This window comes from Protopterus annectens, chromosome 5.part0, assembly GCF_019279795.1.
Source record: "Protopterus annectens isolate FY-2018-M chromosome 5.part0, PAN1.0, whole genome shotgun sequence".
Taxonomy (NCBI): Eukaryota; Metazoa; Chordata; order Ceratodontiformes; family Protopteridae; genus Protopterus; species Protopterus annectens.
In genome coordinates, this window is record NC_056735.1 from 1,965,616,423 (window position 1) to 1,965,634,355 (window position 17,933).

At 40.7% G+C, this 17,933-nt stretch overlaps 1 protein-coding gene across 11 annotated transcripts in view; it reads right to left on the reverse strand.

Annotated features, from left to right (window-relative positions):
* LMO7 (LIM domain 7) overlaps positions 1 to 17,933 on the reverse strand; it is a 921,898-nt gene that overhangs the window by 165,862 nt on the left and 738,103 nt on the right. For 9 of the 11 annotated variants that reach the window (XM_044071726.1, XM_044071729.1, XM_044071727.1 and 6 more), the window contains 2 exons: positions 12,293 to 12,318; positions 11,882 to 11,986 (listed from right to left, as the gene is read on the reverse strand). In XM_044071726.1, coding sequence (XP_043927661.1) covers positions 11,882 to 11,986; positions 12,293 to 12,318 — 131 coding nt within the window. The remainder of the gene's footprint in view (positions 1 to 11,881; positions 11,987 to 12,292; positions 12,319 to 17,933) is intronic. The other 2 variants (XM_044071732.1, XM_044071730.1) reach the window with 1 other exon arrangement.

Sequence of the window (17,933 nt, forward strand, 5' to 3'; positions counted from 1 at the left end):
TTTCTGAAGGGTTTAGTACGTTCCAGGTAGTATCCAAGTTGTCTGTGCATGTCTAGTGAGTGCAGAATTATTTCCCCCTTGTTTTGAGAGTTAGGAAAGAAGGTGGGTAGATGTATGGCCTGGTTGACGGTCACAGCAAATACCACCTTGGGCATAAAGGAGGGGTTAGTCTGTAGGGAGACTGTTTGCATGGAAAATCATGAAGGGCTCAATGGCCATAAGTGCCTGAAGTTCTGAAACCCTACTGGGCGAGGTGATAGCTAGTAGGAAAGCAGTCTTCCAGGAGTGGTCTCTCAATTCTGCTAAAGCAGCAGTTTCGAATGGTGGTAAGGTTACTTTTTCTAAAACATAATTCAGGTCCCAGGCTGGCATGGCTAGGTAGTCCAAGATAAGAGGGATGGAAGGATGTGAGGTACTGGCCCCTCTGGACTGGCTCCAGGAGCAGAATCTTTTCCATTTCCCTGCGTAACATTTTCTGGTGCTGGGCCTTCTGGCCTCTGTGATAATGTCTAGGACCCGTTTGCTTAACAGGAACCCCTTGTTTGCTTTTGAAGTATTAGCCATGCTGACAGTTTGAGAGCCTGCAAGTCTGGGTACAGCATTTCCACCTGGGTCAAGAGATCTGAGATCAGAGGAAGCTACCTGAGAGGCTGTAATGTCAGGCTGCGCAGTAAGGGATACCAATGCTGTCTGGGCCAATCTGGAGCAATGAGGATGACCTTTGGTCTCTCCTCCCTTATCTTGATCAGTACCTTGGGAAAGAGAGGGAGAGGAGGGAATGCGTACACACAGAGGGAAGCTCCAGGGGAAGGTCAAGGCATCCACCTTCCATGCCAGGCAGCGATAATCCTTGGTATAGAATTTTTTCATTTGGTGGTTGAAGTGCGAAGCAAAGAGATCCACCTCTGGAGTTCCCCACTCCTGAATGACTTGCACAAAGATTTTTCTGTGAAGCTGCCATTCATGGGGGTCCGGTAAGTTTCTGCTTAGATGGTCTGTCAGGGTGTTGTTGACCCCTGGTAGGTATTAGGCAATCAGATGTAATCCCATGGAGGAGGCTGTCAGCCAGAGGTTCATGGCTAGCCTGCACAGAGGGTAAGATTGGGTCCCTTTCTGATATACCACATTACTGTGGTATTGTCTGTTTTGATAAGGAGAACCCCTGGCCTGAGATGGGGTTTGAAGGATGTCAGAGCCTTTTTGTGCTGCCATCATTTCCTTCCGACTGATGTGTAAGGGAAGGTGCTGGGCATCCCAAGGACCTTGGGTGCACCTGCCTGCTAGGTGACCGCCCCAAGCAATGTCTGAGGTGTCGGTGGTTATGGTCTGGCCAGAAGGGCAGATGATGAAGGGAAGATCCTTGTTCTTGGCACAGGCCTCTGCCCACCAGAGAAACGCAGCCCTTATACAGGGTATCAGAGGGAGAGAGGTCTCTAGAGGCTGAGAGTGCTGAAACCAAAGGTTCTTTAGTTACCACTGAAGTTTCCTCATGTGAAGCCTGGGAAGAGGAATTAGAAGGATGCAAGATGCCATGTACCCCAAGGCTTGAAGGAACTTCCTCGCAGTGAGGTGACTTCTGGAAGCCAGCTTGGTCAACTAGAGAGGCAGGGCGCTCTGCTTTTCTGGGGATAGTAAGTCCATTTTGGATGCTGTGTCCAGCAGTGCTCCCAAGAAAATGATCTTAATGGAGGGTGCTTGCTTTGATTTCTTCTCATTGATGGTGAAACCAAAGGAAGTTGAGGGTTTTGACAAAGAGAAGGTCCTGCAGCAGCTCTTCATTGCACTCTGCCTGAATGAGGCAGTCATCCAGATAAGGGTAAATCTGTATATTTCTCAGTCTGCAAAATGCTATTGCCAGGGCTAAGCATTTGGTGAATACTCTGGGTGCAGTAGATAAGCCAAAGGGTAGTGCAGAGAACTGAAAGTGTTGTGAGTCAGCTCTGAAGTGCAGGAATTTCCTGCAGATTCCTTTATGGGGATGTGGAGGTAGGCATCTTTTAGGTCTAGGGTCACTAGCCAGGCAATTTTTGTTAGCATAGGCAGCAGCTGCTGCAAAGTTAGCATTATGAATTTGGGGACCACCAGGGAGGTGTTCAGAATGGATAGATCCAGGATGGGGCGCCACATCCCCTCTTTTCTGGGGAAAAAGGAATAGTCTGGAATAAAAGCCTTTGCCTGTTTGATCTGAGATGACATGTTCTACTGCCCTCTGGGATATGAGAGTCTGGACCAGTTTCAATGCCTCTGCCCGCTGATTTGGAGGCAAGTCTGGGTACCCTCTTGGAATTGGGAGTTCGTTGAAAGAGAATTTGTATTCCTGAAAAATTATCTTTAAGACCCATTGGTCCTTTGTTACAGAAAGCCAATTTTCTTTGCAGAGGGAAAGCCTTCCTCCTAGCTTTTGGTGAGTGAAAGGAGGCCGGGGGGGGGGGGGGGGTGCTTACCTTGGCCCTGTCTGCTAGGTGCAGGGAAGGAAAAGTGCTTAGAGGGAAAGCTCTTGCTGAACCTGGGAGGTTGAACTTGAAAGAAACTTTTACTGTCTGCATAGGTTTTGCTTTGTCTTCCATCTTTTTAAGTACATCATCTGCTTTTACTCCAAACAAGCGGTCCTTATCCAGGGGTGCATCAATTAGTTTAGACTTAACATGATCAGGGAGAGGTTGTTCCTTCAACCATGCACGTCTCCTAATGACAGATCCTGACACTGCTGACCTGCTTGGCTTCTATGGCATCATATACACAGTGCAATGAGTGTTTGGCCACTTGACAAGTAGAGTGCAGTAAATCTGTCAACTCTTTTGAATTGGCAGTCAGGAAAGGTTGAAATCTTTTGTTTTAATAGTTCCAAAGTGTGTTGTTGACATGTTAACATGTGGAACTGACAGAGTGCTCTGATAGCAAAGGCTGCAAAGGTGTATACTTTTTTCCGCATCAGTCCAGAGCTCTGGAATCCTTGTTGGAAGGAATAGGATTCTTGGAAGAACCAGTCATAGCTCCTTTAGGTCCTTGTGTAATAACCTTTACGTCTGCAGCAGGATTTCTGTACAGGTATTTGTGAGAATCCAGTACTTTGTAATACCCGTCAGGTTTACTGGGAGCAGGTGGGAGGGCATCAGGGGCTAAGGTGGATTCATGGAAAACATCATCCACCACTTCTAAAGTAAGGGAAATGGTAAGGGGTCTGTGCTGGGGCTGATATATATATATATATATATATATATATGCAAGTCTTTTCTTAGACTGGGGGAAATTCTGAGATTCCCAGTGTAAATGTTCCCTTAGGGTGTGAAGGGTTTCCCCACAGGAAAGGTCTTCTGATGGGTAGGCAGAAAGAATGGATTTCTCTGCATCTGAATCATCATATGCAGTCAGACATTGTTGTTCCTCTTCAAAATCCTCAGAATCCTGTTCTGTCAATTTCTGGAGAAGGGTGTCTTTTCCTTTTAGAAGTTGTGGCCCGATTATCCCTGATAAGGGAGATGAGATCCCCTGCCATTTTAAGCATTTGTGTTTGAGGTTGTGGAGCAGGAGCAAGATGGTGGCTAGAAGCAGATTTTCTAGCAGTGGCCTGGCTTCTAGGCTTAAGAGTATCCGTCGGTCTGAGAGAAATGGTAGTCGGATGAGAAGATGTCTGTTTTTGTCTAGATTCGGTAGTGGGAGGCCTCCTTGGAAGCTGGTGCCTGCGTCATGGCTCCGGACCCAACTGAGGCAGAGACAGCCAAAGGCTAGGAAGACAAAGAAGATGTCTGCGGCATACCAGACTCCAAAAGGGAGTTGGTAGAGGCCTGCATAGATATCGAATCAGGCATCAGGGACTACAAAAGCGCCTCACTGAATTCTGGAGAACTGACAACCTGTTTAGCAGTAGAGTTGTTTGAAGGCTTAGTCTTGTGTGGTCTTGTCTCTATCTTTAGCTCTGCATTTTTTCGGAAAGTCCACGGACTGTTGGCTGACTGATGCCATTTTGGAATGCGAAGACAAAGACGAAAATACCCGTCTACAATAAGCGCTCTACGGTGAATGGTTCTAGAGTTAAAGAGGGCACAGAACTGGCAACGGGGGACATCGTGGTCTGGACCTAAACAAGTGATGCAGTATGAATGGAAGTCTCTGGGTGGGATCTACTTTCCATAGGTGAGACAATTAACTTTTTCGGACATCAGTTAGTGCAAGAAAAAAGGATCCCTAATGGGGTACTTAGCTTTACATACGTACATATGTTTCAAGCACAGGCATTAATGCCCTGCTAGCTTGCCAATATACCAAAACACTTGTTCCCATAATAAATGCCCAGGCTGTTCTTAAAAATATCTAAACTAGTACTTGCTTTAATGTAATTTGGTAGTCTGTTCCAAGCATCAGCTACTCTGTCAGAGAACCAATTAGTACACTTATCATTCCTACAGAATCTTCTACATAGGTTATCTGATGATTCCCTAGTACTTTTTGATAACCTCAAAAATTCCCAGAGGTAGTTGTCCCTAAATGCTCTATATACCTGAATAAGATCTCCTCTTAAATATCTGTAATAGACACTGTACAAGTTCAGCTATTTTAGTCTTTCATAATAACTTAGATTTTCACATCCATGGATGCCCTTGGTATATTTCCGCTGTACCCTTCCCAGTATTCATGCTTGTTTTCCTGTAGGGTTTCCACATTGTTATTCCATACTTAAGTTGGGTGTAATGTAACAAACAACAACTTCATTATGTTTGATTTCCTAGACTTTATAAATCTTTTTATACAACCTATAGTTCTATAACTATCATTAGCCAATCGGGTGACATGATTAGAAAAACTCATAGCTGAATCTACCCATATACCCAGGTCCTTAAATGAGTCTACAGTTTCAATCACTGTGTGCTGCATTAAATATTCACCTTTCAGTTCATGTTTCCTAAATCTCATATGCTTACTTTTTGATGTATTTATCAACACATTATTTTCCTGTGCCCAAATGGTCAATTTAGTCAAATTATTTTGCAGACATGCCTTATCTGTAAAGCTTGTAATCAGTTTACCCAGTTTCAGGTAGTCAGCATATAGACTGTAGAACACCTCAGACAAAAAAGTAAGGTCTGAAAGATACGATCTAAACGAGTAAGGGCCTAGGACAGAGCCCTGTGGGACACCCTGACTGTAACCAAGGATTTCACCTGTCTAGTTGGTGTGTGATACTTGCCATGTCCTATTTGTAAGCCATGTAGCTATCCATCTTATCAATATCTAGTTGTACCTAGTTGTACTAATTTATTGATCAGTGTGTTTTGTGTATGACCCTGTCAATTGCTGAAGTTAAATTTATATAAATCACATCACAATTTTTCATTCATAGCTATTATATTGTTATAGAACATGTTACAGGTGGTAATAGATCTATTTTCAACATATGCTTGCTGATATATGGTTACAAGCCCCAACATATCCAGTTCTGACAATAACTTATCCAGTATTACCTTCTCCATTATTTTTCCACAGCATGAAAGTAGACTTAAGGGTCTATATGATTCTGGGTTTGTCCTACTCTCTTTTCCCTTAAATACAGGTTTAATAAGTGCATGTCTCCAATATTGAGGAATCTCCCCATATTTATATGACCTAGTGAATAATAGATATAATGGTAGTGTAAATTCTTGCTGAAGTGTTCTCAGGTCATTGTTAATTATTCCGTCTCTTCCCTGCACTTTATTTGGATCCAGTTTGCACAGTTCTTTTTCAAAATAATCTAATTTGATTCCAGTATCTGGGGTTACCTGATGTCACTAGGACAACTTACCACCCCTTTTGTGGAGCCAAACTGTTTTGCATAAGATTTTGTAAATATATCTATAATCTGTTGTGTCAGAGAATAAATTTTAGAATCTGCACACAGTTTATCAATTTGTGTATCATTACTCTTTCCACATCTTGTGTATCTATAAAAAGGTTTCCTATTATGATCAATATCTTTACATAAATATTCTTCAAATTTTTCTTGATCTTGTCTAACACTATGCTTAATCTGTTTGTCCAGCTTGTTTATTTCAGTTTTCAAAGCTGTAGGTTTGACCTATTTTTCCATTTCTTATATTTCTTGTCTCTCACCTTAATCAGGTATCTTGTTCTTATGGAAATATACACAGGTCTCATAGCTATCTTTAATCCCTATCATAACACCTCCACCTGATTTTTTGTTAAAATGTCTGTTACAGTAAAAACATTTATACCCTGTCAGAATTGGTTTCCAGTCATTGTTCGTTAACCATGTTTCACAAACAATATCAATCTCCTGGAACGTAGCAAATTTTCTAATAACAAAAAAACTTTATTATTAATGCTCCTAGCATTAACAACCATCAGAGATGCATCAAATGTTGCTATCTGTGAACTGCTACATTTTTGACCTGGCAAAAATCCTGGCTAGTGTGTCAAATATTACAAAATATCTGCTGTAAAAATTCTCTTCCCTGATCTAGACAACATATCATCCTGTCTGAACACGTGTGCCCAAACGAAGGCTTGGATGCTCGACACATTTCCATTTTTTAGAACAGGACATTTTTTTCATGTAGGTGCTTATCCAAATAATCTCTTCATTCACAGTGACTGACTATTCTTTCTATAGGTGATTTGTGAAAAATATGTCCTAACACCAGTGCAGGCTATGCTATCTAGGAGGGCTGTCAGTTCCTGACTAACAGAGAGCTATAGACGTTTTCAGCTGAAATTTAAACTCTGGTAGCGACCGACCAGCACACTTGCGAACTGCTTCTGCTACGGGCTCCATGGCAAGAAAGACTGATGTAATGGCATCAGCTGCCTTGCTTTATAGCACTGATGAACTGATGTCAGACTACAGCTAATAGCTGCGGACGCAGAAAAACATTGACTCTGGTATTTGGGCCGGCCAAGGGCTACGACAGCAAGGGTAACCCCACACACACACACACACACACACACACACACACACACACACACACACACACACACACAGGTGATGACTGCAACAGTGAAACACAAAGAACATCCTGTGTAGCAATATAACAACAGTGGTCTTGGCACTGCATATGGAAGCACATCCTGTGTAACAATATAATAATGGTGGTCTTGGTATTGCAGATGGAAACACAACCTGTGTAACAATGTAATGATGGTGGTCTTGGCACTGCAGATGGAAGCACAACCTGTGTAACAATGGTGATCTTTAGTTCCTAACACTGAGCTGATGACAGTTGCAATGTACTGTGCTCTGGGGATAGAACTAAGGGGATTAGTGGCTGGTAGCTCAGGTAAGGTGAAGAAGCCAATGATTGCTGCTTGCTTCTCTACCTCCCTCTCTAAATTCCACAAACATTGATAATCAGTTTATTTATTTCACATTTATAAACCAGATAAGTAAACTGGCCCAAAGACTCTTTTCAGGCATGAGCCAGGCCACAAGACAAAACAACTTGAACAAAAAAATTACAGAGCTTAAATAAATCACAATAAACTGATAAATGTTGCAAAACAATGAGCATAAACATAATATAAAAATTTGTGCATTAAAAATATTAAGCAACACAAATTGTACAAACTAACAGAACTAGACAGCAAACGAGGTTGACACAATCCTAGGGTCAAATATATTCAAAAGAAAGGAAAGATAAGTAGGGAGGAAATTAAAAGTCTGATAAGTGACAGCTGGAAAGGAAGTGTATATACAAGAATGCTGATCATTAGTAGTTTAACAAAAAATTAGACAGACTAGGTGAATTTAGTATTAAGAAGGAACAGAATATACAAATGAAGTAAGGAATTCTGGGGATCAATATCATAATGTGAAATGTCATGGGACCTTGAACTACTTGACTAAATATGATTGTCAAAACAGTGACACTGAAATGTGTCCTAAGAAATCCTAAAGTTTCTGATGTCAGTAGCAACCCCCAAGCTGCGGTGGTATTTTCTTCCGGTGATCAGGTGGTAATTTGGAAAATGCACTTTCTGCTATAGCTAAAGTGAACAGTGGTCTAATAATGAAGTTGGGATGTGTATTCTTAAGGCTGTAGGATGAACTTCTATGATGTAGGAATTGCTTAAGACGAGTGAAGTAATATTCATTCAGCAGTTTGCAAGCTAGCATACTTAAGGAGGAAGGAATTCTTCCTTCCCATGGGAGCCAGCTGCATTTGTGTATAGTAAGACAGTGATGTTCCTCTAAAGGGCTCAAATGTATAATTGATATCTGGCTCTCTTTGTAGGGTACATATGCTTTGAGTGGACTGTGGGCTGCTACTGAAAGGACATCTATCCTGGGCAACAGCACATATATTGCAATGGCTTCTCTGGCCTGGTTAGTAGAGGAGGAAATTCACATTTTATAAGCTACTTTAAGCTGTATTAATACCTTTTGGCATTGGATTTCAACACATGATAGAAAAGATACTGAGTCAATACTACACCCAGGAATTTTTGCGGTGTCCCACATGGCAGTAGTTGCAGATTATGGCCCATGATTGCAGAGGCTTAGCTGTAGCTATTCTTTTTTAGCACCAAAACAATTACTGGGAACTTTGCAGTATTTAAATTATCAAAGATCATCCAAATCCAGAGGTGTTTTGCAAAGAGTTGGCATTTTCATTTTGTGATGTTGCTGCCTTAGTGATGACCAAGTCAGCAACATACAGCATGATGTTCATGTTGGGTAGTGCCCAGGGTGGAGGATCATTAGTACTGAGAGAGAGAGAGAGAGAGAGAGACAAATGTAGGGTAGTGAAGCAAATTAAAGTATTACAAAAATAGAGCATGGTAGTGTGTCCACACTGACCATGGCTGTAGTTGCCAACGTTAAAGTCATATGACCCTTAACGACCTGTAGTACAGGCAGAAAACAGTAGAAGCTGTACTGGTGCAAGTCCCTAAATGCTGCTACCCAAAGGACATTTCCGACACCAGACACAACAGTAAACCTGCAGTCAATGACTATAAGAAATATGTTGCCTTACTGCCAAAGTACATTGTTGTGCAAGGTCTTTACACCTCATGTTAGTTGACAGCCTGTGCTCTGGCAATTTGAAACAAAAATACTGCACACCCTTTGCTGACACTGACTTTCAGTCAAAGAAAAACAATTTTCCATGAATGACTTATTGTGTTCCACTGATAAATTCAAGAGTGGGGCAACAGAAGAGAATGCCATTCTGAACTTATGTCTGGCATATGGCTTGATAGTGGCCAATATGAGGTTTACAGAGGGCAAGAGAGACCGTTATAAGATCACATACAAGTCCATCACCTCAGCCATACTTTATTCTAGTACTGAATTTGTGTAGAATCAGAGATTACAAAAGTCATCCCAAGAAAAACTTAAATTCATAGCACAAGTCTGAGATGGCCACAACCAGCTGCAAGCATGGTCAGAGAAAGGGTTAGAGAGGTTAATAGACACTAAGCTGAAAATCTAGAAGTAGACTAAAGGGAAAGCATACAATGTACAAATACATGACACTCTCTAAAGAAAGGAGTGTAGAAAGAAGTGTGAGAGAGAGAAAAGGCAATGCCAGGCTAAGATATCAGATGCAATGCCAATGAGGGCATCAAATGAAGATGGAATGATTACTTCCAGCAGTGTCTGAATAAAGAAAATCCCACAGAAACTGTACTGCCCCCCATGCACAACCTACAAGGAGGAGGAAGAAGCCACCCCCCCAGAAGTATGTACTGCACTAAGGAAAAAAGTCAGGGAAAGCGTGGGGCTCAGATGAAGTCACAGCAAATATAAATCAAGATGTTAACTGATTTAGAAGAGAAATGGCTCGAATGTAAACATGACAGAATGGAGAGAAAGGCATATCCCAAATGACTGCAGAATAAATATTCTAGTCCTAGCATACACTAACAAAGGGGGTGTTCACAACAGTAAGCAGTACAGAGGTATTAAACTCCTATCACACTACACAAAAGTGCTGCAGAAGGGGATTGCTAACTTCCTGTATTGCTTTTTACTGTTCTGCATATTGATGTATTAGTTTGGATACAAATCGGAATACAGCATAACCAACCCGATGTTTGCAGTGAGACGGACAATGCAGAAGAAGCTGGAGATGAGGAAATAGTACAACTGGGCATTCCCAGACTTAGAGAAAGCATATGACAGGGTCCCAAAGAAACCCAATTTGGACAGTCCTGCAATGGTCAGTAGACCTGGAAACATTGGTAGTATCAGTGAAGACTACATTCAAGGACCCAATGATACAAAAGTATGAACAGTGTTAAGACTCAGAGGGGTTCCAGATGGGAGTGGGTATGCATCAGGGTTCAGTTCTGAGCCCATTGCTGTAAATACTGGTGATAGACTACATTAGCTAATAGGTCTAAGGGGACAGAACAAAGAAGCTGCTATATGCAAGTGATATGGCACTACAAGCAAACTATGAACAGGAACTTGAGCACATAATAGGAGACTAGAAAGCAAAGTTAAAGGCACACAAGATGAAAAAGTACTGACAACACAGTTGTCATGGCAGCAAATGAGGGGAAATCAGAAGAAACCAAAAATTGAGAAAGGCGGCAAAATATTGGAACACGTTAGCTGCTTCAAGTATCTGGGAAGGATGGCTAAAGAGAAAGGAATTCTGAATGAAGAAGTCAAAGCTAGAATAGGAGGTGCTACAGCTGACTGGCTAAGTGAAGGGGTAGTGTGTGACAGAAGGAAGCCAAAAAAGCCGAAAATAATGCGCACAAAACATTAGTGTGACTAGTCCTTCTGTAAAGCACAGAAAGCTGGACAGTGAAGGCAGAGTAGTTATGGAAGCTTGAGGTGACAGAGATGAAGTGCCTGTGATAAGTGGTAAGAAGCACACTGTGAAGCACAAAAAGAAATGAGGACATTAGGGCAAAATCCAAAGTAGCTCCAAGGACAACAGACTGAAGTGAAAGCAGATGATTTGGTGAAGCAGATTTGGGACAGACAGGAAAAAAGCTAAAGGAAATAAAGTCCAGCTATGAGATGGATGGATTCTGTGAGAAGACCTGTGACAGAAGTGGGACACCAAAATGAAAGATGTGACAACACTGAAGTGACACCCTTAACTCCATGAAAAAAACACGGGAGAAGGGGATGAAATATAAGCACATCAAGATTTTAAAAAGAAAACAAAAATTGTGCCAAAAATAGAAGCTGCTCCTTATTTTTTTCAGTTACACACACACAATTCAGTTTTATCAATGTATACAGCATCTCAAAGACCATGTTTGACATCATAATACAAACGCAGGAAAACACACAAACAAGCAAAACAAAACTATAAAGGTTCAAAAACTGCTCACACATAACTTGTTTGAGAGCCACAAGGAAAAATACTCTGAAGCCATCACCAAGTTAGTCCATGCAGCTATCTAGTTTTCATATGTTATGGATGTTCACACCCACAGACTGCTGGAAACTCTGATGCACGCATGCATGGAAGGTTTTACCTACTAAGCTTTCCCAGATTCAGTTGCATGCATTCGATGTTTACAAGTCAAGCATCTTCAACACAAAAACACAACACTGGAGGAAATGAAAGCAGTACAAAATGCAGGGCACCTGTTACTGGTCTGTTCTGCCTCTATGCATTGGTTTTACTGCAAGAGGTATACTGTGGGTGACAAAACTCTTTAGTTGCAAGGACAAAGGTTTAAATGAGATACGACTGTTGCAGCTCATTTATGCTGCAGAATAAAACAGTCTAGAAATGTCTGGGATATTTTTTCTACTTTTGGTGACCAATTAATGACAGGAAGATCATACTCTGTTGCTTAATAAATACTTGTTTGCCTCATGCCCAGCAAATGTTACTGCAGAAGTTGGACAAATGTCTTCCTGCCCGCAGCCACCTCAAACCACCACATGGCCAGCCTGGTTTCCACTCAGTACCTGCAGCAATCGATCTTGCTCCTTCTGCCATTTTTCCTGTCGCTTTCTGTCCTCCTCAGGATCCCAAGCCCAACGGCTTGAAACATTTATAGATGGAACTTGGAGCTACCATGTCATAGCACAAGGAAAGCAATGCTTTTTAGTTTAATGCAATGCAGACTAATTGCTGTATAGAAACAAAGGCTAAATATACGATTACTGCAACATGCAAAGTAGCTACCAAGGCATATCTAGAATTACATAACCATAGTAAGCAAAACTTGTCCTGTCACAATGCTACGTAATTATGTCTTCATTAACATATGACCAGAGACAAATAATATTAAACTGGAAGTCTACTGTGCGGTTCAATAAATTTTAACATTTGTCTAAAAAAATGCAATTTTGTAATCAACAGTGTGCAATACTTACATCAGGAATTGGAGGCTCTGTTCCACCTGTGTAAAAATTAGAACAGAATACAGTGAGCTGATCATGCAAATTATGTATCAAACTAAATTTGACAAAATCCTATTTAGAAAATGGAAAGAACTGAGGGATATAAAGGACAGGCAGACTGCAAATGACCACATGACACCTCGGCACAATTAGTGAATCTATACACTTGTTTCAATAATGTTGCTACAAACTTGAATTTTGTACTACAGTGAAATGTAACAGATATGTGTAATTGGTTGCAGTCATTGTGCTTCTAAAACTAATGAACAACTCTTCTGGACAGATGCAAACACACCTCAGACCATATTTGTGGACCCATGACCTTATTTGCCCACTATGATCCTGCATCTGTACTGAAACAGGTAAGCTGGCCCTCACTCTCTACCATTTAGATTTTGGAAAGAGGTTCATGTGATCTGCAATGTGAAGTCTGACAGGAGATAGTAAAGTTGATAGCTAGTGGGGCAGCAAAGAACAAGATCAAACTCCAGCACTCCATAATACCAGTTTTATGATGGGCACCTTCAACAAAATGGAGATGTATTAATCCCTCCCCCACATTTAAACCATTAGAAATCTGACAAATGCCTCATCCAAAAAATAAGGAAATGCTTTCTGAATTAAATTACAAAACACAGTTGTACAAAAGTAAAATAAAATGGAGTTTTTATCAGTACATACACTTTTTTATCCTTTTTGCCACACCTCACCCATTATAGCAGCTCAGAGCTTGCAGAACCTTGAGGGAGGAAAATTATACTATTTGTAAATTCAAGCCCATTTGGACTGTATTTGTAGGATGCTAGTTTGTTGACATTACCCAGTCAAACAAACAGCACTATGAAACATTCCCCTAACAAGATGATGTAGGAACCTGTTTGCAGTATCATATCACAAACGATATTCAGAATGGTGTAGTCACAAAATGTCCAAGTTATGCAAAATGCCCATCTACTGCAAGATGTGTATAAGGACAAAACACCATTCAGAGAAAAGTATTACCATCTCTGTAATGAAGGTACATAAAATGTGTGCTAGGACTTCCCATTATATGACATAAGTTTTACTTGTTGGATAAGCCCAATTGTAGCAACCAGGAAATACTAGCTTGGTTAATGATCTATACAAAGTCATACAGTACAAAACTGCAGACTAAATTAATCCGAGGATTACTGTATAAAGTCAGTCAGCAGTTGACACCATTAACTCAGGGAACTATGTTGCAAAACTGCTTAATGTCACAAATATTCTACTACAAAACAAACAGCAGTTAGCTGAATGTGCAGATTCAGAAAAATTTTTCATAAGAATCACATAAGGACTGAGATTGCGCAATTGTGTCACTAACACTTGAGCTGTTGCCAAGTAACAATGAATTCAAGTTCAGTTTTTGACAACCAACATCAAACTGTTAATTTACACTAACTGTATAGTATTAACTACTGCTCACAGCCTGTTGGACCAAAGGTTCTCCGAAACTTAAAACTTATGTTTTTAGAAACACTTGGCATTAATGTGTTGAATGATTACTATGTACTACGTACATGCAAAGAAGACTACACTGACTGCATCCATGACATATAGTTACTGTAATACAAAGTTCCCCAGGTTTTGTGATCGCCTCATACAAGTGTGTTCACAAACGATCTGAAAACATCAAGGCACAATCACCACCTGGAGAATTACCAGTCATAGGTTGTCAGGGTTCCTCTTTGTTGCATGCACATACTCACATTGCCAGCACAATGGAGCATGATGAAGGGAAAAAAGTTGTAGGATGAAGCTCAGTCTGCCAATCAGTCTATGCCCAAAACCTCATATATATTTCTAAGGACTGGGTAGTAAAACAAAAGCATTAGACTGATTGCAGAAGCAACAGAATTAGATTATGCAGAGCAGCTGGAGTTGCTGTCCATGACAATGTGAGGAGCTTGGCAACCAAGGAAGGCCACAGAGTAACACCGCTGCTCCTCCAGCTTAGAAGACAGTTGAGGTGGTTTGGGGCCTAATGCAGGCACCCCATTTCCTCTCCCATGAGAGGTGATCCAACATGTCCAACTGAGAGGAGGCCCCAGGACATAGACAGATGCAGAAAAGGGATATCTCTCTTCTCACACTTTGCCTCAAAGTCAGGGAATCCCACAGGACAAGCTGGATTCATCTGATGGGGATAAGGACCAGTGGTTCACCATGCCTGACACCACTATGACATTCATCAGGATAAGCAGTCTATAAACTGATATATGTGCTATAATGACTGGTTATATCCATCCAGGTTGTGGCCCACTTTCAGTGAAGGCCCCAGGGACAAAACCTCTAGTATATACAAGTGTAACAGAAGAAAACCTATTCTTAGCAACACATAATCATTAAAAATATTCAAACACCATTTCAGCACTAAAATGAAACAACTTACCTAACTTTTCAAAAAATATTACTGAAACAGCATATAAACAGGGAACACTACCATGCATTTTATAACACTGAACAAACCAGGTGACAGGTGTACTTTCTATACAGTTCTGAACTGTATTATGCTATCTAGCAGCATAGTATAATAGAACAAGCATGTCAGCACACAAAATATGTTGCTAGCTATGTTTAGCTGACAGAATTTACACATGGCACCTTCAGCATCAGAGCTGCACAGGTTATAATTGCATAACAGAGTGCAGATAAACAAGTTCACCTTTAACAACTGCAGTTCATGTGGTCTTTCAAAGATATGTGCATAACTGAGTCTTTATATACAGGGGGTCCATGAGGGATCTACAACATTTTGTATAGAGTCCTGCTACAGGTGTCATAGCACATTGTAGGTTTAAATACCAAGTAATTCCTCTGGTCCAAGATTCTTAGAGGGGACGGCACTATTCAAAAGGTACAACAAGGTCATGGAGCTGATAGAACCTTGTTAATAAGTTTATACTTCAAACATGGGTACTTTGGGAAACAAACCAGTCACAATGGTGGGCTATAGGTGCAGAACCTAAAATGAACTTATAGAACATAGTAACCACTTTTTTTGGTGCAAGAATGACCTATATAACGGCAAGGTATTTGAACACTTATGAATGCAATGCTATCATCAGTAAAGGTCTTAATACAGAGATCTGTGCAGCAGGGCATACCGTAGTCATAACACAAAATGAAGGGCTTGCTTTTCCTTGCATTAAGGATAATAGAAACATAGGAAGTACAAGGCAGACAAATCTTGTTGACAATTTACACACCGTCGGTACCTGTCCTCAGACTGAACCTTCTCTTATGAGGACTGACAGCCAATAAAGCCAGGGGTAGCTGTCAATATTAATCCAATTACTTCTTATTTGAAAGAGGAAACTGTACCACACCCCACACTACCTAATTTACAATGGGGGTCTAATTCTAGGGGTGGGGAAGGCACTTTGTAATGAACCACCCCCACCTTATTTTATTTATCTTCCTGTGAAGATTTATATCCTTTGTACTAGTATTTGTGGGACTGTTCGATATGTGGAGATACAAAAGGTATGGACTACCGGGCCCCTAATGGCTTGGAAAGTAAGGTATAGATCTCTCCCTCAAGATTCTTTAAGATATTGAATAAAGGAATAACATTTCCAGTCTTTTCCGATAGCTTAGGCTTTTTAAGACCGTGATGTCTTTAGTTAAGAACCACTGGGGTAATTGTAGTTTGAAATGTCTCATGAGGAACATTCCAAAAGGGGCACTGTATTCAATAATTTTTCATAACCAGTGCCGAATATAATGGGACAATGTCCTCTTCGAATCTGGAAGACATCAGCTTGCTTATCAGCTGCACTAAACAAATATTTATTTGATCATTACATAATGACAGCAATCAAGAAAAGGGAATAATCAACCCAAGTACCAAGGTCTGTAACAGAATTCTTATTTTGGAATGGTGTACTGTCTTGTTATATGCTGTGTGGGTGACACTGTTTACAAAGGGCAACGTGTTGCACTTTTTGGTATTTAAGGCTACGGTTAGTAAATCAGGTGTTTGCATGTGGTGATTCTTGTTGCAGGGGTTGGGTTTCAGTGGGGGCTTGACACTGACTGTCAGTTTACAGCCATCAGCAAACTTGGTTAGCCTGAGGTCTTGGTTTGTGGTCTGGAGGTCAGAGAAGTAAATGACAAGCAAAACAGGTCCTAGCACAGAGCCCTGCGGAACACAGCTAGTGACCTTCATGTTCTTTCAAGAAATTAGTCGCATCATTCTGATTTTGTCCCTTAGCCAATTTGCTATCAATCTTACCATATATAGGGATCAATTTCTAATGCATTTAAACTTACTACAGTAGCATGGGGTATAGGGCTGAAAGAAGTAAAATTTTCAGAGATGGAAGAAACAGTTGAGCTCTCTGCCAGGAAGTTTATAGTTATCAGCAGAGCATAACAGTACCCTTCGGATACTGGATCACAGGTTGTCATAGTGCTCAACTAACAAGTTTCTGCAAAGACAAACTAAAAATGTATGCAGAGTACATAAGGTTGCAAAACATCTTTATTGTTTATGTATCCCAAGGAGAGCTTTATCCCACCTTACACTGAATTTTCTGATGGAACTACAGAAACAAAATTATAGTGCTACTGTGTAAACCAAATTTAGACCGCCTACTTTGAGTCCCATAAAACTAATGTCTTGGACAGGTCAAAGGCCTACCAAAATGTTGCCATTGAATTCTTCTGCAACAAGTTCTGTGAGAGTCAGTAGTACAGACTAACTGAAAAATCTCTGCAGAAATCATATTGAGTGTTTCTGAGAATGTCCTACTCCTTTATGTGGTAAGAAGTCACTGACAACACATGCCACTGTTTGGTAACTATATTCAAAACACCTGTACACTGGCAATTTTAGGGTCTGGAGCTCCCCTCTTGAGGAGGAGTATAATGTATGCTTCTTTCAACACAGTCGACTCAGTACCTGCTCTGAAACGTCTGCCAATCAGAAGAGTGATGAAAACAGCAAGTGAATTAGATGCTAGCTTCAGAAGCGTTTGTAAGATGCCATCTGATCTGTGTGACCCTAAACTTTGTCTTTTTAGTAACTTCCGAACAGCAAAGATGCAACCTGTAACTGCACTATGGAATCTTATGGGTTGAACCCCAATAATGTGGTACTGCATTCCCAGAGCAGTCTTGCAAAAGTTTAGCCACTTCATTGTCTTGGTGAAAGGAGTACGACTTCCAGGATGCAACAGAGACTTTTGGTAGTCTCCCAAAATTTAAATGATTTTGTTAGCAACTAACCATGATTAATGTAGCTTTTGATGTATTTTTTAAATTTGCTTCTAAGCAGTCTGAAATGTCCATTGAAGCTGGAATTTTGTTTATGTTATTTTACATGCTGTTAGTCAGGTAGATCATTTGCAAGCTGCCTCAAGATACCAAAAAGTTAGAACCGCACAACATGAATAATTACTACCTAACTTCATCCTCTTTCAATTAAGGTTTGAGGGACCAGACAATGCAACAATGTATGATTTCCCATTCATTTGTCTAGATTGGGCTTAAACAGAGTCAGCGACCTAGCTTTGCTTTACATCTAAAGGAAGTCTAGTCCATAAAAGAGGGATTCTTTGAGACACAAGTATATCTCACCCAGCAG